Raw genomic sequence first — 25,412 nt, 5'->3', positions numbered from 1 at the left:
AATACATTTTTAATGCTGGAATTTTCCCCTATTATTGTGAGGGGACAGTAATAATGGTGTAGTGTGCTGTAGGTCTGAAAGACTAGATCATTTTTTACTGTATTCTGAAATCTCAAAGAGAGAGCAGATAGACAGACGGCACAAGCGAAAGAGAGAGACAGACAGACAGTCTCTCTCTCTTTCGTGCCTTCTCTTTTGCTCTCTCGTGCCCTCTCTCTCTCTCACCCTCTCTCTCTCTCTCTTTCTCTCTCTCGTGCCCTCACTCTCTCTTTCTCTCGTGCCCTCTCTCTCTCTCTCTCCCTCTCTCTCCCGTGCCCTCTCTCTCTCTCTTACCCTCTCTCTCTCTCTCCCTCTCTCTCCCGTGCCCTCTCTCTCTCTGACCCCCTCTCTCTCTCTCGTGCCCTCTCTCTCTCACCCTCTCTCTCTCTCGTGCCCTCTCTCTCTCTCACCCCCTCTCTCTCTCTCGTGCCCTCTCTCTCTCGTGCCCTCTCTCTCTCACCCTCTCTCTCTCGTGCCCTCTCTCTCTCTCTCTCGTGCCCTCTCTCTCTCTCTCTTTTACCCTCTCTCTCTTGCCCTCTCTCTCTCCTTCTCTCTCTCTCGTGCCCTCTCTCTCTCTCTCTCGTGCCCTCTCTCTCTCTCTCTTTTACCCTCTCTCTCTTGCCCTCTCTCTCTCCTTCTCTCTCTCTTTCTCTCTCTCTCTCTTTTACCCTCTCTCTCTTGCCCTCTCTCTCTCACCCTCTGTCTCTCGTGCCCTCCCTCTTTCTCTTGTACTCTCGCATGTGCGCCCTCTCTTTTTTGTTTGTTCCAACAAGAACGAAAAAATGGAGCCTCTCATGGTGACAGTAGAAGAGAACCCTGGTTCCAAGCATTTAATAAAAGGGCTCGAGCCCTGTTACAACAATCTATCCCAAAAAAACAAAAAATGATTATAATGAAGATTCATGGTTATTATGAATTTAATAAAGGTGAGACTATAAAAAATGCCCAGTACAAAGTACAGAACCATGGGGTTTATACCGAGGTGTGAACTGAACTGTGAATTTTCTGTAGCGTTACACCCTTAGTGCACATTATAGCAATGGCTACATTGACAATGGTTTTGTGAAGGTGTCTGGCACCAGTGAATAGATGTAAGAAGAAACAAAAGTGAAATCATTTTCTGCTGTTCTGTAGCAGGTTAGGTATGTAACAAAGAGGTTAAATAGCAGGACATGACAAATCCTATTTCTCTTTTTTCCCATTTCACTGTCCTGTAGATTGATTGACACGTGGCAGTGCTTTGGCGCTTTGATCCTGCTGAGCTCACCAGCGAAATCCAGTGATTTAACAAGATTTTACAGCAGCTCGCGCTACAGTACGAGATACATAATAACATCATTTGGAAACAGTGACAGTGGCATTGTGGCGTGAATAAACTGCAGGAAGTGTCAGAACTGTTAATAGCATCTGTTCTGTCAAGTCTAGGCATGTAATCATAATTTCTGAGGGTTAAATGCTAAAGCGTTACTCAGATCAGGCCTCAAACACTGTTGAGGTCACTATGTAATCAGCAGCATACAGCTGTCTGCCACAGGGGGAATTATGCCCACTCCCAAATGCCCAAATTTAGTAAAACACTGTCTAGCTATTCAACTCATGAATGCAAATTAGCATTAGTCAACTATACAGGCCGTCTGAGGTCATGTCATTGCCTGGCACCAGTGAATAGATGTAAGAAGAATCATCAGAAGTGAAAGAACTTTCTGCTGTTGTGTATCAGGTTAGTTATGTAACAAAAAGGTTATACGCTTTGATTAAAGGGGAAGAAAACTGTCCATCACGTTGTCAAATTCGCAACCTGAATCTGTGCACTAGAGACAAGAGGTAGCGAAAGGCTTACCTACGCAATTAGATCTGTCCCTTTTTCATACAGACCAAGGAATCCTATGGTACACCCTGCGAAAGAGGGGTGGTGATGCTTGTTGCTATCTTACACCCTGTCAACAGTCTATTTTCACGCCTTGCTTGTGCGTCGTTAAAATAGTGTTGGAATGTAGAGTTTAGGAATGTATTACCGCAGATGGGCGTGGTGGTCTGAAAGTGAGATGTGTTCAGGTAAATTTCTGGCGTGTTTCCATCTTGGCGGAGGGAAACACAGGTGCGTCATTGACTGATTAAAACCATGACAACAGACAACAGTCAGCCAGGCAACCATGACTGGAACACCGTGAGCACTGCGTACCCCAAGCACAATACCACATACCATCACTTCTTTACCACAAGCTGACCAAAGCAAGCTAAACTGCTTGAATTTTTGCACCAAAAGCAGTGTGTAAGATTGGTGGAGGAGAACATGCCAAGATGCATGAGAACTGTGATTAAAATCAGGGTTATTCCACCAAATGTTGATTTCTGAACTCTAAAACTTTATTAATTTGAACTTGTTTTCTTTGCATTATTTGAGATCGGAAAGCTCTAAATCTTTTTTTTTTGTTTTGTTATTTTAGACATGTCTCATTTTCTGCAGATAAATGCTCTAAATGACGATATATTTTTTTGGAATTTGGGAGAAATGTTGTCTGTAGTTTATAGAATAAAACATCAATATTCATTTTACTTAAATATATACCTATAAATAGCAAAATCAGAGAAACTGATTCAGAAACTGAAGTGCTCTCTTAATTTTTTTCCAGAGCTGTAGACACAAACACACACACAAATCAGCCATAGCAATAAAACTACCTGTCTGATATTATGTTCTATACAATGGCAGATTTCTGCAGTAGCTCACTGTTCCTGCTCTCATCTCATCATCTCCAATAACTGACTGTTCACATGCTGTCTTATAGTGTATATCCATCATTTGACGAGTGCCAGTGTAACAACATAATCAATGTTATTCACTACACCTGTCAGTGCTTTTATGTTATGGCTGATTTGAGTACACACACACACACACACACACACACACACACACACACACACACACACACATAAACTATACATGATTTGTTTTGTTGACTGATTGCTGGCTTGGCAAAAAAAAAAAAAAAAGGTGATTGATAAATGCAGATTTTATTAACACCAACATATCAAATCTATTTGGGTTTATTACACTGGATTCCAGCCTCTTTTAAGGTTTATATTTAAATGGGCTGCTCTTAGCTTTGATAATATGCAGAAAATTAATCGTCGCTATCGTTTATACCATCAGATGCCCCAGATGTTTCTCTCTGTATGCACCCAGTCCTTCTCTAATACCTGCTTAATGTAGCAAACATTAAGATTTAAAGGTGCGCCGCGGCGGCTTTCTGTTTCTATTGAGCAATAAAGGAATGATCTACAGATTGGGACGTGTTTATTTCTTAGAGGATTGTTTTTACTACTGTGTCGTTTACTACAGCTGATATGAGTAATGATCTCTTTTCTGATTGGCTGTCCTGTAGTGTGCTTCTTTCATAAAGCAGTCAAGGCTGAATTATTATATCACCAGCTATATATATATATATATATATATATATATATATATATATATATATATATATATAGGTTTAGATAATTTCCATTTATACATTTATCAAGCATAATATTACATCCTTGTTTCTACAACCATGATTTTTTTTTTCAGCTCCACCAAGAATATAGGATTACTTTGTGGTTCTATAATTATAGACTGTAGTCCTTCTGTTTCTTTATTATCCTTCTTTACCCTGTCCTTTAATACAGGATAAAGGACAGCTATCAAATGCATGGTGAACAGTGACATTGACATTTTGGACATTGGCAGATCAATGTGAAAAAATCCTGAGTGAGTGGAGAAATCCTCCTTGCACAAGGAAATTAACACCACAGTAAAACATTCACATGTATAACCAGAATCAATGTATTTTCAGTGGTGGTATGTATACTGTATTTTTCACACTATAAGATGCACTTAAAATAATTAAAATTTACCCAAAAATCATCAGTGCACTTTATAATACGGTGCCCCTTATGAATGAATTTTACCAGTCAGGTTGTAAGGAGCAGTAAAGCCACTCCGCTGAAATACAGCCTTATACAGGAGTTTCAGTTTAGCTCTCTAGCACTGGGGCTGGGCTAGTATTGGCATTAGCCGCTAAACGCTAGCTCTTTTGCAGTTCAGATGTTAATATTATCGGTCTGTAACCTGCTGCTAACCCCAGCTCACACTGCTTGAGCAGTATTAGCATTACCGGCTAACTGCGCTAAGGGCTGAGGGGTTAGCCACCAATGCTAATGCTCCAACCTTAGTTCTGGAGAAACCTTACTTACTGTAAATAAACAGAAGTGGTTCACTCACCCAAATAAACAGTTTTCAGAAGGGAAATCTGTGTAGATTAACATCCAGCACCTGTTTGACTTTGAAAGAAAGTGTTTTTTAAAGAATTACAGTTTATCTTATCATTACCCCCACCAACCACAGTGGCGAGACCTGCTGAATTAGAAGGTAAACATGGCAACACTGATATTCCTCTATAGTGTCGCATAATGCAGTTTATAATCCAGTGTGCTTTACGCAGAGACTGTAAAAAAAGATGGACGCCGTGTCGCCGTTTCCATTCATTCAATGAAAATGAAGCCAAAATCTTCCGCCATGTTGGCGATCCTGAAACCCGAGTCTGCGCAGTAGAGACCAGAGGAGGGAGAAAGACTGTGGAGAGCAGCCTACTCATTTACATAACCCCGCCCCTGAGGGCTGCCTCGCGGTCACAGACTGCAGAACGGGGCGGAGCGGAGCTGATGGTCTGTTATTGGTCCCGACCATAACCAGCCCTTAAACAATAACCACACCTTTTTTGAATAGAGCTGAATAACGTTTAAAAAAAATGAATTCTGTGGTGATATAAAATATGACAATATAAGCAGAGGTTACACTAGCTGCTGCATTTAAATAAAGGAGGTAGAATTACAGTATATTAGAAAAAAACGTGATTGAAAGTTGTCCGTTTTGCCATTGAAACCTATGGGGATGGGTGGGGTTACACAGCTTTCTGAAACCGAACAGCAGGGGGCGCCCCACCTGTGGTGGCTTCACTTTTGAGAGACGATGCTCTGTCCAGCTATATACAGTCTATGGCTTTACGTATGAAAATAGACCAGAAAATAGACATTTACTGATAGTAGTGTGCCTTTTACTCTGGTGCACCTTATAGTGCACAAATACGGTAGTTTTATCTATCTAGCCTAGCTCACTAGCCAGCTAGATAGTAACTTTTTACTTAAAAAAAACAGGGGTGTAACAGTGTTTAAGTTCAAAATGTGACTGAGTTCAGTGGATTAATCTTGATTGGTACACACACAAAGAGAGTATTGGGCCCATACAAACAGATGGTTAAATAATAATGCATTTAATATTGTGATAGAAAGAACTGACAGACAATTAGTTACAACTGATATCTGGAAAACAGCATTAGCCAATGATATGTAACAATGAAATAAAATACTTTGCGGGCAGAAAGAACAGTCATGCATGGGGCTGACTTTCCTTGTTTGCCAGCACACCAGATAATAAGACGCACTATCAATGAACTTCTATTTTCTGGTCTATTTTTAAACATAAGGTGTGCTGGATTATAAGGCGCATTTTAAGAGACACTTAAAACTTCTAATTCAGCAGGTCTCACCGCTGCGTAGTGATGGGGGTAGCTAACTAAGTTAAGTAAAGATAAGCTAAGTAAACAAAATTGAAATACAAAAAGATTTTCTTTTAAAGTTAAATAAGCGCTGGATGTTAATCTATACAGATTTTTCTCAACTGTTTATTTGGGTGAGTAAAGCGCTTTTGTTTACTCACAGTAAGCTTAGATTCCTGAATTTCTCCAGCACTAGGCTGGAGCATTAGCGGCTAACTGCTAGCAGTTAGCGGCTAATACCGCCTTACAGCGCTACACTGAGAAACCTTGAGTGTTCCGATAAGCCAAGGTGATATTAGCTAGCGGTTCATCCCATGCAGCTTTTTTTTTAACTGCAGGCTACAGGACAATGATACTCACCTCTGAATGGGGAAATAGTGGTTAGCAGATAATGCTAATGGTACTACAGTCTCTGTGTCTTGGGCTAAACTGAAACTCCGGTATAACGCTGCACTTCAGCAGAGTGGCTTTACTGTTCCTTACAAGCTCCTTACAACCTGACTGGTAAAATTCATACTTAAGGTGCTCTGGTTTATAAGGCACACTGATGATTTTTGAGACAATTAAAGGATTTTAAGTAATACGATACGGTATTTCCTACATACAGTCAGTACTATACAACTACTGTGTTCCTGTATGCTCAGTTGTGCTGAAAAAAAAAATGGGTCTGTAAATATAAAGTGTATACTGTATTTTTACAGTATTCTATTCTATTCTATATATTATATCTATACGAACACATTCATATCACATTATAATTTATTCATAAGGCATTAGAAGCATGACTATGAATATTTTAAAACAACGTGTAACACTACAGTATATTACACATTTATAGCCATGTTTTTATGCATCCTCTTTTTATTATTATTATTATAATGCACAATATGCTGTGTTTATGATATTATGATGTTATACATCAATTCTTGGAAACCTTGGGAAAGTCCCAGCTTGCATTATGCATTTTGACTAACAACGCAGCCAACTAATAAACACACGCTGAGCCATGCATTTTTAATTTTTCTACTAGTTTACCAGTAGACTGTTTAAAATTTAGTGTGTCAAACTGTTAATATTTATACTCAATTTCTGACAGTGTCTTGCCGAAATTAAAGAAAATTTAAATGTTGAGAAATTGAATATTAATTTATTATTTTGTTGTCTACTTTTTGCCTTACTTTTCTTTAACCCAACAAAAACAGCTTATAAGGTTTTAAAAAATGGATTAAAATATCATATATCTATCATTAAAAATCTATTCCTATGCTGAACATGTTATAATACATTGTAAATTACTATAAGCTCTTATAATATATAAGATAAGTTAATTGAATGATGAGTGAAATTAATAATTCATGAATTCAAAAGTAATAATAGCATAGTTTAGTGTGTTTATGAGTAGGCAGCTTTGTTAGTTATAATGCTCTATACAGTTTATAGGTATTAATGTATAACAAATTACAACAAACAGCTTATGATCATAATACAGATGTTCATAATGCATAATAAACATTTATACATTAAGCATTAATCGATATTAATCAGCATGTTTGTATTGCCAATTTATGAATGCATTATAACATGTTATACATATGTTCATATAGTGTAGTAGCCATGCTGTTCCCAAAATACACTATGCCATGAAAAATATAAATGGGATTGATGTAATAAGATGTGATTTATGTATGTTATTGTGTTCGCTAAACCGTTTCCAAACTCCTGCAGCTCTGTATAATTTGTAGTTCTTATCCAATACCCAGTTTGCTTAATCAATACTTCATTAAGTTAAATCAGGTGTGCTGCTGCTGCTGGAGCTGTATAGATCTGTGTGTGAAGGTTAAGGGCATGTAGATGAAATCTGGAGCTCAAACCTCTGCATAAATGTTTATTTAATTAAGAGCTACATATGTAGTTTGTTACTGTGTTAATGTTTGTTTGCCAGTAAAGGAAAAAAGACTTTGGATAGTATAGAAAAGACCTGCATGTATTTAAAACATTAATACACCACTGCAGTCTTGCATCATTCTGTATTCCTCATATGCCCATATGTGGGGTTCTGTGTCTAAGTTTTTTGCTAATAAATTTTTTGTATTTTTAAAAATACATGGCCATAAACAACATTGCACTGACTAAAATATGACAACATAACTGCAGTGGTCTATATGTAATACTATCTATGTAGTATTATCTCATAAAATGTACCAGGATGTGTAATAATTTATTAAGGAAACATGCAATGGCTTTTATAAGTTTTTGCAATGGCGTTTCTCTATCTGATCCAGCTCATTACCCATTCAACCATACCCAGTCCTATTTCCACGCCCCAGGTTGTCAGGTAGGGAACACAACAGCAAACTTTAGTTAGGTTAGAGTATTTGAGATACAATTTGAGCGATATTAAGATACAGCTCTGGAAAAAAAAATTAAGAGACCACTCATGATGAGTTTCTTTGATTTCACCAAATTTAAAACATCTGGAATACAATCAAGAGGAAGATGGATGATCACAAGCCATCAAACCAAGCTGAACTGCCTAGATTTTTGCACCAGGAGTGGCGTAAAGTTATCCAAAAGCAGTGTGTAAGACTGATGGAGGAGAACATGCCAAAATGCATGAAAACTGTAATTAAAAATCAGAGTTATTACACCAAATATTGATTTCTGAACTCTTAAAACTTTCTTTGCATTATTTGAAAGCTCTGCATCTTTTTTGTAATTTCAGCCATTTCTCATTTTCTGCAAATATTGGCTCTAAATAACAATATTTTTATTTGGAATTTGGGACAAATATTGTCTGTAGTTTATATAATAAAAACAACAATGTTCATTTTACTCAAACATAAACCTATAAATAGCAAAATTAGAGAAACTGATTCAAAAACTGAAGTGATCTTTTATTTGTTTCCAGAGCTGTATATTGAAATATCGAAAAGGTGTATAAATATAGATTCTCCATTTCTAAAATATTTTCTGTCACAAAAAATATAAGTGGTGGGATTCTCTAGGAACTTTATGATTCGATGTGATTCGATCTAATTATAAAATGATTGTCGATGCATCTTGATGCTTTTTGATGCATCTTTTTCTTCTATATAGGATTTCTACAGGATGACACACACACAGAGCACACATCTCATTATTATACAGACCCCCCCCCCCCAAAAAAAAATGAAATATTAGACGTAAGGGTTTAAATGATTTTGTGTGTATTTTTTTTTTTACTTATTTTACTTTAACCCAACAAAAACAGCTTATAAGCTTTTATAAATGGGTTAAAATAGCATCTATCTTTTATTAAAAATCTATTAACATACAAATTCATACAGTATAAACTACATATCTGTAGCAGATGTGATCTGCTCCAGTGTTGCACGTTTGTTCATCATCATAGGTGCTGTGAAGTCCGAGGGGGATGGAATAAGGCAGGCTGTTTGAAGGCACAGCGCAGTTTTTCCCTGTTTCTATCTGCACATTTACAGAGGCGTCAGATCTCTGCGTACTGTATTTCATGCTTGTTTACCACTCGGCACAAATGCGAAATGGGCCTGTTTGTAAGAATTCCTGAATAAACCCTGAATAATTCATTTTTTGGCCCACATGCTGATCCCACTGTTCAGCGCAGCTTCGAATATGATCCCAGACGCTCGGAGATGACCGAATATATGCAGACCCTTTCAGTCATGGCATTCCTCTCACGTGACGCACATTAAGCCCCATTTCCATTTGTTAGGTTGGAGTTTTAATGAAATGTCTAGAGAGCAGCACTCATCTGCTGCGGATTGGCGGGAAGTGGAGTTAACGCCGGCTCGAACAGGGCATCTCTCCAGAGGTTTAATCTGAGTCTTCGCGAACCGCCAACCGGAGCATGGAGGAGGTGTTTAATTGGCTTAATTAGGACAGTAATTAATTATATCATGTGGTTAAATGCTTTCGCGCTAAGATAGGGTGCTGGAGCTCTGATCTTGATGCATTTTTACAGACCTGGGAAAAAAAGAAAAGCAGAACAGTGAACAGAGAGACTCATTGGAATTCAAATTAAGTGGAAAAAGAACACACTTGTTTACGTCACACAGTTATTTTTTTCAGAAATCGCGAGCAGCGAGGTTTACCTTCACCGATTCCACAGCTAAAAAAAAAGCTCTGAAGATTATTCAAGCTGAACTGCTTGAATTTTTGCACCAGGAGTAAAGGCATAAAGTTATCCAAAAGCAGCGTGTTAGACTGGTGGAGGAGAAAATGCAACAATGCATGAAAACTGTGATTAAAACCAGGGTTAGTCCACAAAATATTGATTTCACAATAAATATGGTGCTGGAGCACTGATCTTGGTGTTTTTTTACGGACCTGAGAAAAAAAAAGAAAAGCAGAACAGTGAACAACAGTGAGAGACTCATTGAAATTTAAATTAAGTGGAAAAAGAACACACTTGTTTACGTCACACAGTTATTCTTCCAGAAATCGCTATTAAATGCCTGTGGCGAGGTTTACCTTTACCGATTCTGCAGCTAAATGAAAAGCTCTGAAGGTTTTTTAAGCTAAACTGCTTAATTTTTTTTCCAGGAGTGGTATAACGTTAACCAAAAGCAGTGTGTAAGACTGGTGGAGGAGAACATGCCAAGATGCATGAAAACTGTGATTAAAAACCAGGGTTATATTACACCAAATATTGATTTCACAATAAATAGGGTGCTAGAGCTCTGATCTTGGTGCTTTTTACAGACCTGAGAAAAAAGAAAAGCAGAACAGTGAACAGAGAGACTCATTGGAATTCAAATTAAGAGGAAAAAGAACACGCTTGTTTACATCACACAGTTATTCTTTCAGAAATCGCTATTAAATGTGTGCGGCGAGGTTTACCTTTACCGATTCCGCAGCTAAATGAAAAGCACTGAAGATTAGGACACATAGTGATTTTTCAAAGATTATTATTACTCTGTCTTTTCTCTTTTTTTCCATTGATTGACTTTCAGAGATCATTTAATGTCCTGAGTGCTTCTGAAAGCTAAGAATAGATCGTTTTCTTCCATCTGGACTTCAGTCTGGCCAGTAATGCGCTACAGCAGACAATCTGCACCTCGGAGGCTGCAAAGCGTCCATGTTTAAAGTGCGGCCCGGCATGTTTGAGGAATTTCTCCACCTGTTTTTCGCATTTGCAGAAATGGCTTTTGCTAAAAGCACCCCTTTGGTGCGAGGCGCAGTCATTTCCAAGCTGTGCGTAAAGACTAAAAAGACTGTATAATGAGAGCTGTGAAGATAAGACGTCTGCCTCACTAAAGGCGTGATGTTTACCCCATGAGCTGCTCTCCTACATGTACATCTGAATCATAGCACTGAGAAAGCATTCTTTACCTGGACAAGAGCCGACGAGAAGCACGATTTTTTAGAACCGTTCTGTATTAAAGATGATATACAGTGGTGCTTGAAAGCTTGAAAGTGTGTGAACCCTTTAGAATTTTTTATGTTACTGCATAAATCAATGGATTTAGGTCAGAAATCATCAGATTTATCATCAGGTCGGGCGCCCCCTGCTGTTCGGTTGCAGAAAGCTGTGTACATTTTTTCCCCAATATACTGTAATTCTACCTCCATTATTTAAATGCAGCAGCTAGTGTAACCCCTGCTTATATTGTAGCACTTTTATATCCCCACAGAATTCGATTTTTAAAACGTTATTTAGCTCTATTCAAAAAGGTGTGGTTATTGTAAAAGGGCTGGGTTACACCTAGTCGGGGGGAAATATAGACTGTGTGAGCTCTGTGGAGGCAGTCCTCAGGGGCGGGGTTATTTAAATGAGTAGGCTGTCTCTCCACAGTCTTTCTCCCTCCTCCGGTCTCTACTGCGCAGACTCTGGTTTCAGGATCGTCAACATGGAGGAAGATTTTGGCTTCATTTTCATTGAATGAATGGGAACGGCGACACGGCGTCCATATTTTTTACAGTCTCTGGTATTACATTAATTATAGCAAGCAGAAGAAGATTTATACTGAAAAAAAAAATCTTTTTACTATTTTTCCTAGATCTTCAAACTTCAGAACAGGTCAATTTGACCCATAGCATTACAGGAGGGTTAACCTAACTTAGGGTAACCTACACTTTAATCTACACCTAATCCTAATCTTTACTTTATGTTAACCTACATCTAATCTACACCTGAACCATGATCTTAATTTAACATTTTAACCTACATCTTAAACTACACCTGAACCTAATGCAATATCATTATTATTATAGGCTATTAATGCTGTTTTTTATAATAAGCTTTAGGAAGTTCATAAACATTGAGTCTCAGCACTAATTTGGCAGTTCTTCTTCGAGAACGAGACACGTGTGTGTTTTTCTCAACAGTGCTACAGGTGGATGGGTAAAATAAATGACCAAAATTGTAAAATTGGTTGTATTTTTTAGGGATCTATATGGTTTTCATTTAAGATCATGTTAAATAGAAGCTAATAAGAAGCTAATTTCATTTGAATTACTGCTGTTGTTTTATGCAAAAGTGTTTTTATTGGAACAGGAAATGTAATTACCTGCATTACTGCATTACACTGCATCTGCACAAATCTAGCAGTAATATGTTTTTGCCTGGTATTTTATTGTGTTTCGTCATTTACTGAGAAGAAATGTGTTTTTCTGTCGGAGTCAGTGGAACATAATTGTGTTTCTCGGCACTGATTTTTTTTTCCTGCCCTGCATCCCTTGAAGCGACGCAAGTGTAGAACAATGTGCTGGATCTCTCCTTCCTGAAATGGTGATGGATTTCTCCTTCTGTTCCTCACATTAAGCCACTGTCAGAGACGCTTTAGCTCACAGAAGCAGTAGATTTATAATCCTGAATCACTGCCAATGCTTTCAGTATCGACTATATATATATACACACAAGTCATGCATTCGTTAAAGAAAGAAAGTGCTGATGCATTCTGGGATTGTCGAGACTAGAAGAACTCAAGCCACAAGCTTCCGCCACGCCAAACCTGCAGCCGGATGGAGCACTGATTCTCAGGTAAAGCCAGCGCTGTGCAGAATGTAACCCGACCTATTTTACTGATACATCGCTCGGAGCCGGAGCACTACACTAAGCTCCGCCAGCTTTTTATGCTAAGTAGTTCTTGATTTAAATGTAGAGAGGAGGTGAGGCTTTAAGGCTCAGCTAATGCTACACTGCAGTCACAAGATTTTTCTCTTTTCTGGGTTTCAGGCACTCTTCTCTTCACTTACTGTTTGAAACACCCAAATTGATACCCTGCTTTAATCCCGCCTGTCACACCTTACCCACACTTTGCTTACACGTCTGAAGAGGCAGAGCTGCGATTACGTAATGTTCATGCCATGACTATTTCACAGATTTCATGTGGAACATTTAGCATTCCTGGACACCGTAGCCTGAAAGTGTGTTTGGCTCCATTTAAGACGGGTGAAATGCATCTTGGTCCAGTGTGTCATTATTAAGTATTAAGTTATATTATAATTATATTAAGTATTTTTTTATTCACTTTGTTGAGTGGTTCTAGTGCTGGGCGATAAAACGATAACGATAGTTATCGAGGAAAATATATATCGCGATAACTATGACAAGCCGGACGATAGGATTCGATACACTTTATTTTCTATTTCCCGTTTAAGCAGCGATGTGAACAGGCGCAGCACGCGATCAGGCAGCATGCTGAAATGCCTCTGCTCAGCCAAGTACCACCAGCCCTAAGTGGTTCCTGCCATAGTATGTATTAGAACATTACTAAAATAGGGTTAGCAATATAGGGTGCACCATATCTTTTTTCATATCTAAGGCAAACTGGATTATAAGGCGCATTATGGGACACTAGTAAGGAACAGGGGAGTCGCCATGTTTTCCTTCTAATTCAGCAGGTCTTGCCACTGGGTGGTGGTGGTGGTGGGAGGGGCTAACTTAAGTTAAGTAAAGCTAAGCTAAGTAAACAAACAAACACTGTGATTCTTAAAAAAACCTTTTTCTTTTAAAGTCAATCGAGTGCTGGATGTTAATCTACACAGATTTCTCTTCTGTAATCTGTTTATTTGGGTGAGTAAAGCGCTTCTATTTATTCACAGCAAGCTTAGATTTCCAGATTTTCATTAAGGTACAGCAGCATTAGCAGCTAACCGCTAGTAAATGCCAACCAATTGCACTACACTGAAGAACCCTGAGTGAGCTCCAGTAAGCCACATTTTAGCTTGCGGTTCGTCCAACAGAGTTTTTTCAACATGGTAAATGCACAGGCTCAGTCAGGTATGCTCACCTCTGAATGACTAAAGAGCTAGCGCTTAGCATGGTTAGCGGATAATGCTACTACTGCTCCAGCAGTGCTATTTGCACTTCAGTTGAGTGACTTTACTACTCCTTACAACCTGACTGGTAAAAATCATACATAAGGCTCACTGTTTTATAAGATGCACTGGTGATTTTGGGAAAAAAGAAAAGGATTTTATGTGCGCCTTATAGTGCGAAAAATACGGTATTCACTGTGTACCAACTCTACCTCTTTAAAACATAACTGATGCTCTCAAACACATTAAGAGACAAGAAAGTTATGTAATTAAGCCTTGATGAGTTCAGCACAGCTGTTAACTGATAGCTAAACATTCCAGGTGACTATACCTCATAAAGAAGACTAAGAAAATCCAGCTTATATGTGCAAAGCTGTCATCTAAGCAAGAGGTGCTACTTTAAAGAATCGAAAATATAAAAAATATTCTGGTTCTTTTAACACTTTTTTGTGGACTTAATAATTCTTGTGCTTTCCCTCACAGTTTGGATGACTTTAGTATTATTCTACAGCGTACTGTATATTACTAAACACTACAAATTCTTTAGAGAAGCACGTCTATTAAAGCTCCATTCGTTGTGCTAAATGCATAAATATATAAATATGAATGAGAGAAAGATGTATCAGGCGTTTTTTCTCACCAGTCTCGGCTTGTCTTGTGTCATGTTGTCGCTTGCATACAAATTGCAGCATCATTTTTTTTCTTTCAACATGAGAATTTGTTGCCTGTTATGAACAGATTTATTGTATAAACATTGCTCATACATACTGCATATCCAGACTGAGCGAACATTAGCATTCCAGTTTACAAGTCGAGACATTTGGGTTGTGTCGTTACATTGTGATCGCATTCACTTTACAAATTCACGTTGACATATACATTGACTAGCTATCACTACAACATTATGTAAACATTACGATTACATACATAAATATACATTTGTATATACATGCAAGTACAGTATATTTATATATAAATATTGCATTATATTGGACATCACTGCATGTTTTATGTTTTATGAGCTATAGCAGACAGTGTAGACTTACCTGCTCCCTCAGTAAGCTGACAGCCTTTCCAAAAATACACGGCCTTATCAAAGCATGGCATGATGCTCATTGCTATCTTACAACCCAACAACAATCTGTTTTCCTGCCGTCTGACTGCATCGCTTGTGAATATATCTACACTGATGGGTGTGGTGGTCTGGAAGTGAGGTGTGCTCAGATACATTTCTGGCGTATTACTATCTTGGCAATGGAAAACACCACTGCGCCACTGACTAAATAGAACCCTGACTACAGTCAACAGGCAACAAATATTTATTGCTATCTTAGCGATGCAGGTGTGTTGTGCATTCCTGCTCATTACACACACACACACAGACAAAGACATTTAGCAGCGCACAAACCCAACTTTTTCATCAACAATAAACAGAGTAAAGAATAAAAAATGAACAAATGGCTCGTAAAAAAGGAAGTGACAAGCTAATTAAAATATTAATACAAGACATTTCAGCTTTTATTTCCAGGTATTTACATCTGGATCTGATAAACATTTCAAGAAGATAGCATCTTTTATCTGAACCCACACATCATTCTTGTGAACAAAAGTATTAAGAAATGTACAAGCGTGTCCTGATACACTGATTTTTCAAACAAACAAACACCAACTGACATGAAACTGAGATCCAGAGCAGGACAGCATCGCAAAGGGCTGCAGGATTGAGTGGCAGCACCGGGATACATCAGGGAAACAGAACATTTACAGTACAAAAACAGTACATTTGAACAAGACAGAGAGATAACAGGATAGAAAGGAAGGAAATAAAAAAAGGGGTTAGGAGGGGTGTGATTAAAAAAATAATGTAAGTAAGTCTGCTGGATAGAGTTGAAGCTGTTATGTAATATAAAGGAAAGTCTGGAAACACTAATTACTGATTGTCCATTTTAAACTGTATGTATTTTCCTGTTAAATATGTTTTTTTTTCTAAAGCTGATAAATGAATAACTTACTCCCTTAATGAACATTTTGTCTGGATATGAAATAAATGAATGGGGGGTCTTTTTGCAGGGTTTTGTAAGTCTCCATGCTTCGTGTAGCATATTATGACATCGAGACTCGCTACTCCCCGCTGATCTGACAAGTCAATCCGAGTCGCATGTCCAGAAATCCAATTTGAATTTGACACCATATACAAATTGTCAGATTTCATGTTGCGTTTTTTTCACTGTTCATAATGCAGAAAATCTGTCTGGCTCAGATCAGCCGTGCCTAAAAAGGGGATTTGAGTCAGAACAAAGCCTGTTTGATGATTTGGAGCTTTGGGAAAATGTATTGAAACATGTATTAACTCCTATTTTTTGGAGAAAAAAATGCAATGCTCATTTGTTGTCATTGGAACAACAAAGAAACGTAAACATATGGATTTAAATACAGTATGTGGATATACACTTATGTGCCAAAAGGTCAGCCAATAGGGCAGTAGTATGTAACTTGATCAAGAAAAAATTGCCTTAGGGAACAGCTTGGAAATGCCCACACCTGTATTTTGTGATTTGTGAGGTGTTATCTTGTGAGTGAGATTAAACACTTGCCATCTTGTTCATGGCAAGGCAATGTGAATTATATATAACTTATATAAGTTGTGCAGGTATTTAACATCACATGTGTACCAGAAATATGTCATCGTAGGCATTACCGCTCCCAGTGGACAGCGCAGTGTATTGCAACAACTGCAATCAAGCTTTACCGATTACTGGCAATGAGTCTTTCACAGCTCTGTGGAGGAATTTTGTTTCACTCTTCTTTGCAGAATTGATTTAATTCAGACACATTGGAGGATTTTCAAGCATAAACATCCTGTTTAAGATCAGCCGCAGCATCTCAGTTAGACTCTGACTAGGCCACTTCAAAACCTTTATTTAGTTTTGTATTTAAGCCATTCATAGGTGGACCTGTTTGTGTGATTTGGATCATTGTCCTGCTGCAGAACCCAAGTACTCCTGAGCTTGAGGTTATGAACAGATGGCCAGAAATTCTTCTTCAGGATTGTCTGGTAAACAGCAGAATTCCTGATTTCCTCAATTATAGCAAAGCAGCCCCAGACCATCACACTACCACCACCATGTTTTACGTTCAGTATTATTTTCCTTTTCTGAAATTATGTGAGAGTTTTACACCAGATGTAACGGAACACACACCTTTTAAAAAGTTCCACTTTTGTCACATCAGTCCAAAGAATATTTACCCAAAGTCCTGGGGATTATTAAGATTTTTTGGCAAACGTGAGATGAGTCGTTGAGTTCTTTTTGGTCAGCAGTGATTTTTTTTTTTTTACCTTAAAACTCTTCCATGAATACCATTTTCAACCAGTCTCCTTCCTATTATTGAATCATTAACACTGACCTAAATTGAGGCAATTGAGACCTGCAGTTCTTTAAATGTTGTTCTGGGTTCTGGTTGTTCTGTGACCTCCTGGATGAGTTTTCCATGCCCTTTTGGAGTAATATCAGTATGCTGGACACTGCTGGGAAGGTTCATCAGTGTTCCATGTTTTCTCCATTTGGGAATAATAGCTCTAACTGTGGTCTGCCTGAAGTCCCAAAGCTTTAGAAATAACTTTGTAACCTTTTCCAGACTGATAGATGATCAATGACTTTGAGATCAAGGCATAAAGTGTTGTTTTTTTTTTAGATCTTTTATCTGCTTCATGTTGTCAGACAGGTTCTATTTAAGTGATTTCTCGATTCTACAGGTCTGACAGTAATCAGACCTGTTTGTGTTTAGTAGTGAAATTTAATTTACTTTTCCAAAAAGTGTTAATTTATAGGGGGGGGGGGGGGGGGAACGTTTTCCATGGTTTCAGGTTTGGATATTTTTTTTCCTATATATATATATTCATTAAGGTTATATTGGTCTGATATTAATGTAAAGTGTTCAAACCAAAAAGCGAATGAAATCTGTAAGGGGACAAAAACTTGTTTATGCCACTGTAGATGGATGGATGGATGGATGGATGGATAGATAGATAGATAGATAGATAGATAGATAGATAGATAGATAGATAGATAGATAGATAGATAGATAGATAGATAGATAGATAGATAGATAGAAACCGAGAGGAAAAGAAAGAGAAAAGGGAAGGGTACAATAGTGGGGAAAAGAACAAGCAACCAACATGAATGAGATCTGGGCCACTTTTTCCGGTTTTCAGGATGCTGGGCAGAGTATCCAGCCTAATCAGAGCTGCTACACTGTAATCCACTGTCCTGTGCAGCACAATACTGAGTGCTGTGTACGATACTGAATGTCTATTTCATACTGTCCTACAGTACAATACTGTTTCTGCGAAGGTGATGGTGCTAAATATGTACTGTAGCTGCAGAGGAACACGATCTGTATCCAAGAAAGAAACAATACCATTGTAAGTGTGTTTTACCTTTAAGTTATACATTAACTACGCAAAAAAAGCCCTGTATATTTGTAAGAACATACGTACAATATATGTGCGTATGAGTATTATAATAGAGTGGCTCATTGGACAAGCTGTTCATTAGATTGGTCTGCGTGTTGAGTTTGGATGCAAAAATACCACTCTGGCACGAGTTTACAGAGCTGTGGGTTCACACTGGCAAGCGACAGACCACCATTCATTTCCTATGAGGAAAAGGAAAAGGATTTGTAGCCCCGACACGGTGACAGAGCGACAAAAGGAGTTAAGAATTTCTCAAATTTATGGAAATGATTATGACGCGGCGGAGCAGCATTCTATACTGATTGGCCAAACTAATTTTAAATTTTTAGAACGTGAGGTGATATATATGCAGGGGTTGGACAATGAAACTGAAACACCTGGTTTTAGACCACAATAATTTCTTGTCCTGACGGACAGTTCTGGTGGAAACAGGAGAGTTAAGGTGCACATTGAATTCTGCCGTGATTTGGGCAGGCGTGTTTTTTTTTTTTGGATACAATCCGGGTTAGCACACGAACATCCCTTTCAGACAGCTTCCTCTTACAGCGTCCACAGTTAATCCTGTTGGATGTGTTTCGTCCTTCTTGGTGATATGCTGACATCACCCTGGATACCGTGGCTCTTGATACATCACAAAGACTTGCTGTCTTGGTCACAGATGCGGCAGCAAGACGTGCACCAACAATTTGTCCTCTTTTGAACTCTGGTCACCCATAATGTTGTGTGTATTGCAATATTTTGAGCAAAACTGTGCTCTTACCCTGCTAATTGAACCTTCACACTCTGCTCTTACTGGTGCAATGTGCAATTAATGAAGATTGGCCACCAGGCTGCTCCAATTTAGGCATGAAACCTCCCACACTAAAATGACAGGTGTTTCAGTTTCATTGTCCAACTCCTGTATATTCCTTGTAAATCTGTTAAAATAATGGCCAAGTATCTCAATATTACAACTCTGATATTTGTTCCACTGTACTGAGTTAACAGGGCGAACTAATTAAGTGGGAGGAGAGGAGTGTGTAAGCAGTGCTGGGGCTAATTGCTAATAATTTCACTATTGTAAGTCGCTTTGGACAAAAGCGTCTGCAAAATGTAATGTAATGTAATGTATTGTAATTGTACTGTACAGAAGTGGTGTGCAATATTGTATCATATGCAGTAATATTGCCAACATTTTTGAATATCGTGAACGATATTATACCTATAAATATCACCCATTCCTAATTATCATATCAGGGTACTACTTTTTTGTAGTTTTTAGCAAAAGAAAAAAATCACACTGTTCTCATTTTCCATTATATATGTACTAGAGACAGATTATATCTGTCCAGTATCATTTATTTTACTTTAATCCTGGATATATGGACATTCTGAATTATTTATAATGACATTCTGGATCATTGACATTCTTGTATTTTTTAAATTCTTAGTTAGGGGTGTGCAATATGTATTTATTTTTGTTTTGGTGCAGTAGTGTATTCTTGAAATATATATTTTTTTAAATCAGTGTTTTGTCATATTGCCAAGAGTATCGTTATGGCAAAAATACCATGAAATATTGTGATATTATTTTAGGGCCATATTGTCCGCCCCTACTGTATAGAACTGTTCATTGGGGAATAAAGAAAAGTTCTACCTCAGTCTGTAACCCAGCTAGTTTTCTGAACGATACACCACTCATAGAAGCCCCTCACTACTCGTTGATCTGAATTTGCACCATAGAGCTTTAGACTCCATCCAGAAATCCTAAAAGTTGCTTTTTTTTCCTACCGATCCCTCTCCTCTCCACCGTCACCTGGAGGCTGATTTTGTGGCGCCATCCTGCCGCCTGTCCAAATATCGCAGGAGACAAAAGAAGCCGCTTAAAATCCTCCTCAAAGAGGCTTCCAACTGAGGATACACCACAGTATCCTACCCAGAAAATGTTTTAGAGATTTTAAAGTAACATCACTGTGGCCGGCTCCCTCACTGAAATTTCTGGTTTAGGAGCGTACCTTCCATCCTCACTTTCATTTTTAACATGGACACGGAGTAAATAAGGTGCATTACTGCTCCTTCTCTCTATTTCTCCTCCTCTTTCTCTGCTTGATTCCTTCACCTTCTTCCAGGGTAGGAGATGAGGAGTAGCAAAGGTTTCTAGATGCATCCTTAAGCCCAATCCCATTTCACCCCTTGGCCCTACCATTTACCCATACCCCTTTGTTTTGCGCGTTTTACACAAATGTAAGTATTTTTCTTGTTAAAACTGATGATTAGCACCATATTACCATAGTTTAATGTGAAGTTTCAGTGTTTTATGGCAAAATTCTTTATAACATAAAGCATAAAAAAGTAAAAAGTAGCTTGCTAGCTAACTAACTCTCCCGTTCCACATTAAATTGTGCAACAGACGGCAGGGGTTGCAGCATTTAAGGCGGAACGAAAAAATAAAATAAAATAAAATCTAATAAAACCTAATTTCAGCTTCTATTCACAGAAAAATTAAGAAATGGACAATAATAATTAATTTCTGCACCATGCCCCCCCTTTCTGAAGACATACAATAAAGCCCTAAAGTTAACTAGTCAACCAGCAGCTCGGTTACTGAATTTCAGCGCTCCTGATGACGTATCGAGTGCTTAAAGGTTTGTCCCAATTCTTAGGGGGAGGATTTAACTCCTTTCACTGGCAACTCTGTAGGGGGTAAGTAGTAGGGCAAAAGGGTGAAATGGGATTGGGCCCTAGACTAGCACTAGTCTACTGTTAGATAGTGTGTACAGCATGCAGGTATGGACAAAGTAACATTTCATTCTTGATTAATCAGTGATCTGGATCTTCCATCGAACCTGATTTCCGATCACATGACCGTTTCAGGAACATCCCTAGTTTTAATAATACAGTAAAAGATTTAAATGCTTTCATATAAAACGACAGAGTGTCAACAGTTTCACGTTATCTTGGGACTTTTATATTAAAGCTAACGCAGAAAGACATTCAGGCAATTATCTTATCTCTACAAGGTGTGTAATCCTCAGATAAGCTAGACCCTTTATTCAATACTACAATGAATCTGATATCAGAATGACTTTCGTCTAGACGCTATCATCAGAAACATTCGCTGCACTGTTCTTGTTTCAGCAGCTGCACCGCCCTTGAAACATCTGCACGATAATGATGCTCCTCTCCCCTCTAGAACTCGTAGCCCTCAGTCATTAAAAAAACAACAGCAGCATTAAGAAAAGCTGCCCAATGATTGTGATCGTGATGTGCTGCTTATCTGCCAACTGCGACTTTGACTGCCGGCATATCCTGTGTGTTACAACAACAGTTGCCGTTCCACATTCACATCCAAATTCACAATGCATCCAGTGATGATGTATGCATTTTCCATTAGCAGGCGTCAAGGGAAGCCTTGCCATTTTTCACCATCAAACATACAGTCTCGGTGTCAGCGTAATAAATCACCTTCATCGCGTAGCGGCATGGTCACCTTCCCCAGCTCCAAAAATAAGGGCCTGAGTGGAGCTGAACTGAGTGTTTGCAGATTTAACCAGCCAAGGAGACGCAATGTCACCTCAAACCCGGGCTTTTGCATAGCGATGAATAGGCCACGTCACGCTACCTGGGCTTTAAAAATGGCTGCAATGAGCTTAAGAAGCGAGAGGCGAAGAGATTTAGAGCGAGAGAATGGAAAGGTGAGGAATAAAGTGAGGGGAAAGCAAAGAGAGGGGGTCAGTCATGTAGAGAGAGGTGAACAACAGAAAGTAAGCGGATTGAAGGGGAAAAAAAATCAAGCTAGCGAACAAGAACAAAACAAAATCAACCCTGAAACACTGAAGCTTTCACAAGCTGCATCTTCTGTGTGGCAGTAGGTCATGAGGGGTTAACCCTCTACCCTCCATCTTCCATAATGTCTAGCTGGCGATTAGTGATTGGTCACTTCCTAATTGTGTCTTAGTGTTTAATGTAGATTTCAAGGCCCTCAGTCCAGCTCCTAAAGTCCTAAACAAAGGAAGAACCGCTTTGGCTATATCCACTTACAGAGATGTTAGTTTTTTCTCTCCAATTTACACGGCGAACTACCCAACCCACTCATTAGGACTCCCCCCATCACTAGTGATGCCCCAACACACCAGGAGGGTGAAGACTACTAGCACATGCTTCCTCCGATACATGTGAAGTCAGCCACCACTTCTTTTTGAGCTGTTGCTGATGCAGCATTTCCGAGCAGCCAGCGAGCTTGGAGGAAAGCGCAGCGGCTCGGTTCCGATACATCAGCTCACAGATGCTCTGTGCTGTGGACATCACCCTAGGAGTGATGTGGGGAGAGAGCGCCATCTACCCACCTGGAGGGAGCAGGGCCAATTTTGCTCCCTCTGAGCGCCGGCAGCTTGTATAGTAAAATATTTTGATTGGGGGTTTATTCCTTGAGTAGTTTAATTATTCAGTTGCCTTGTTTAGGCTAAATGGAAAACTGTTCTATGTTCAGATGAAAAGCGAGCATTGGGATTGGCTCAGTTCATCAGTAGTCAACATCAGCTGTCCTGTTTCCCCAATACACTTTATTTACCCATTTAAGATGTATGTTACTGTGTTAGCCAGCTAGCTAAAGCTAGCCATATTAACATTACCCAGCCAGCCAATCTATTCAGATGAACGTTAGCAAGTTAGCTAAACCTGAGTCACCGGCAATGAATTAATTACTCCTGAATTGGCTATTTTCTCGATTTAACATCAAAACGAGTGGGGGAGTAACGCTAGTCAAGTCATAGCTCTTTAGAGTAGCCTGCTTAGCTAGCTAGCTAGTTAATATTCTAACATGAGTAGCCTGGTCTTACAAGAGTGTACGCTAACATGCTTAGCTGGTTTGTATTTGGCTGTATTTAACAGTTGTGTTAACATTAATTTTTATGTCTGATTTGTTATTACAGTTTAATCTGGACACAAATGTAAGTTCAGAACACTTCAGTTCAGAAAAGACACTGACTGGCATGAAAAGTTGAAGGAGGATGCTGTGTCCACGTTATTTGCCCGGACAGATAAAATTACAGTTAAAATTTGAAATTCTATTTGGACACCTCAGAGGTCCTGTCGGACCATTCAGCTTGTTATCAGCACACAGTCTAAAAGCCTGCATCTCTGATGGTATGGGTGAATTAGTGCCTATGGCATACTGTATCTGGACATGCACATATCTGTACAGTCAGAGACTTTGTTCTGCTTTATATGGAGCATCCATATTTAATAGATTACAGCAGCAAACTGTATTTATCACCATGAAATGGCTATAGTCATTGGACAAATCAAATGTTGCAACAGCATGTTAACAAATGTAAAGTTTGCTTATGCTTTAAGTCATATAATTACTGAGCAGTCAATCAGGACAGTTCATTTGTTAAGGTCCAAGCATGTATTAATTGCACTATAAGGCGCATCGGATTTTAATGCGCATTATGCAACACTAGTAAGGAACAGGGGCGATGCCATGCAAGACCTGCAAGTAAAAAAAATGGAACTCTCTTTTCTCTTCTGAAAACTGTTTATTTGAGTGAGTAAAGTGCTTCCATTTATTTACAGTAAACTTAGATTTCCAGATTTCCACTAAGGCTAGCCACGGTTAGTGGCTAATGCCACCCAACAACGCTACACTTCTATTCTTGAGTGTTTTGGTAAGCCAGGGTGATATTAGCTAGCGGTTTGTCCCATGTAGCTCGGCTACCAGCCGATATACTCACCTCTGAATAGCGGAAAAGCTAGAGCTTAGCACGATTAGCGGGTAATGCTAATGCTGCTCCAGCAGTGCGGTAAGCAGCAGACTACAGGCCGATAATTCTCACTTCTGAAAGGTGAAAGAGCTAGCGCTTAGCGTGGTTAGTGGCTAATGCTAATACTTCTTCAGTCTCCAGTCTCAGTCCTGGAGAGCTAAACTGACGCACATGTGATTTTTGGGAAAATTAACTAATTTTAAATGAGCCTTACAATGCAAAAAATATGGTAACCCTTTTTTGTTTTAATTGTAAAATAAAGTGTTGTAGAACGGCCTATACACTTCAATTCTGGCTAATAATCGGGTAGATTAACTAATTTCAATATTTAATAAAATTCAATACAATGGTAATGTAGTAAACAGCCTCAAACAGAGGTAAAAACAGCTGTGTATCTGTTTTTATATCAGTGTATTAAGGAAACAGTTCAGGTTCAGGTTTTTCTCAGACTCTAAACACAAGCTCCTGCTGGTTTTGTCTCCTCAGGAAAGCGGCTCGGTCTACCTGCAGCTCTCCTGCTCCACAGCCCTGCAGCTGGAGGTCATCTTCGAGGTGCTGGAGGAATTCGATTGGACGTCTTTCTCCGTGGTCACCACCCGTCACCACGGCTACGAGGACTTCCTGGCCATGGTGGAGGGCATCACGGACGGCTCCTTCATCGGCTGGGAGAAGAAGAGCATGGTGATGCTGAACGTGACCGACGACCCCGGAGGGGCGCGGACCCGCAGGCTGCTGAAGGAGAACGAGGCGCAGGTCAGGAGAAAGATAAACTAGATTTTTTTTTCCCTCTCTCTCTCTTTCTTTCTTTTCTTTTTTTTCTTTCACTGTAACTACAGTGAAACTCTGACCCATTTTACTGGCTGCACTACTTTCTGTTGTTAGATATTTTACCTTTTTCTATTTCTGTACTTTCCTTCTGCGCTTTTCTTTTCTTTCATTATGTCTTCTTCTTCTTCTTCTTCTTTTTTTTCCCCGGCCTTCTTTCCCATTTCTGTTCAGTGTGGCCTCACTGGCAGCGCAATTAACAACTGCATTATCACATCAATCTTGTTTCATTATAGAAATATGAATATAAAAATGAAAAGGAGGGGATAACTACGCTGCTGTAATGGCACTATTACCGCTTAACACCGCCTCCTAGAATAATTACTCTCCAGTCTACCAGCACCATGCTACAAAGCCCTTTAACATTCTGGCGTATACGCAGCTTTTATACCTTCCCCTTCTCCCGGTTTCCGTGAGCTTAATCTTGTTCATGTCTCTATTAACCTTTTCCATCAC

At 39.0% G+C, this 25,412-nt stretch overlaps 1 protein-coding gene across 1 annotated transcript in view; it reads left to right on the top strand.

The window, feature by feature from the left end:
• Positions 1–25,412, top strand: part of grin2da (glutamate receptor, ionotropic, N-methyl D-aspartate 2D, a) — a 213,349-nt gene that overhangs the window by 91,169 nt on the left and 96,768 nt on the right. Inside the window, exon 3 of the mRNA XM_049476300.1 lies at positions 24,618–24,884. Coding sequence (XP_049332257.1) covers positions 24,618–24,884 — 267 coding nt within the window. The remainder of the gene's footprint in view (positions 1–24,617; positions 24,885–25,412) is intronic.

The sequence above is a fragment of the Astyanax mexicanus genome, chromosome 3 (assembly GCF_023375975.1).
Source record: "Astyanax mexicanus isolate ESR-SI-001 chromosome 3, AstMex3_surface, whole genome shotgun sequence".
Taxonomy (NCBI): Eukaryota; Metazoa; Chordata; class Actinopteri; order Characiformes; family Acestrorhamphidae; genus Astyanax; species Astyanax mexicanus.
The sequence above is the reverse complement of the archived record's forward strand: the minus strand, read 5'-3'. Positions and strand labels throughout refer to the sequence as shown.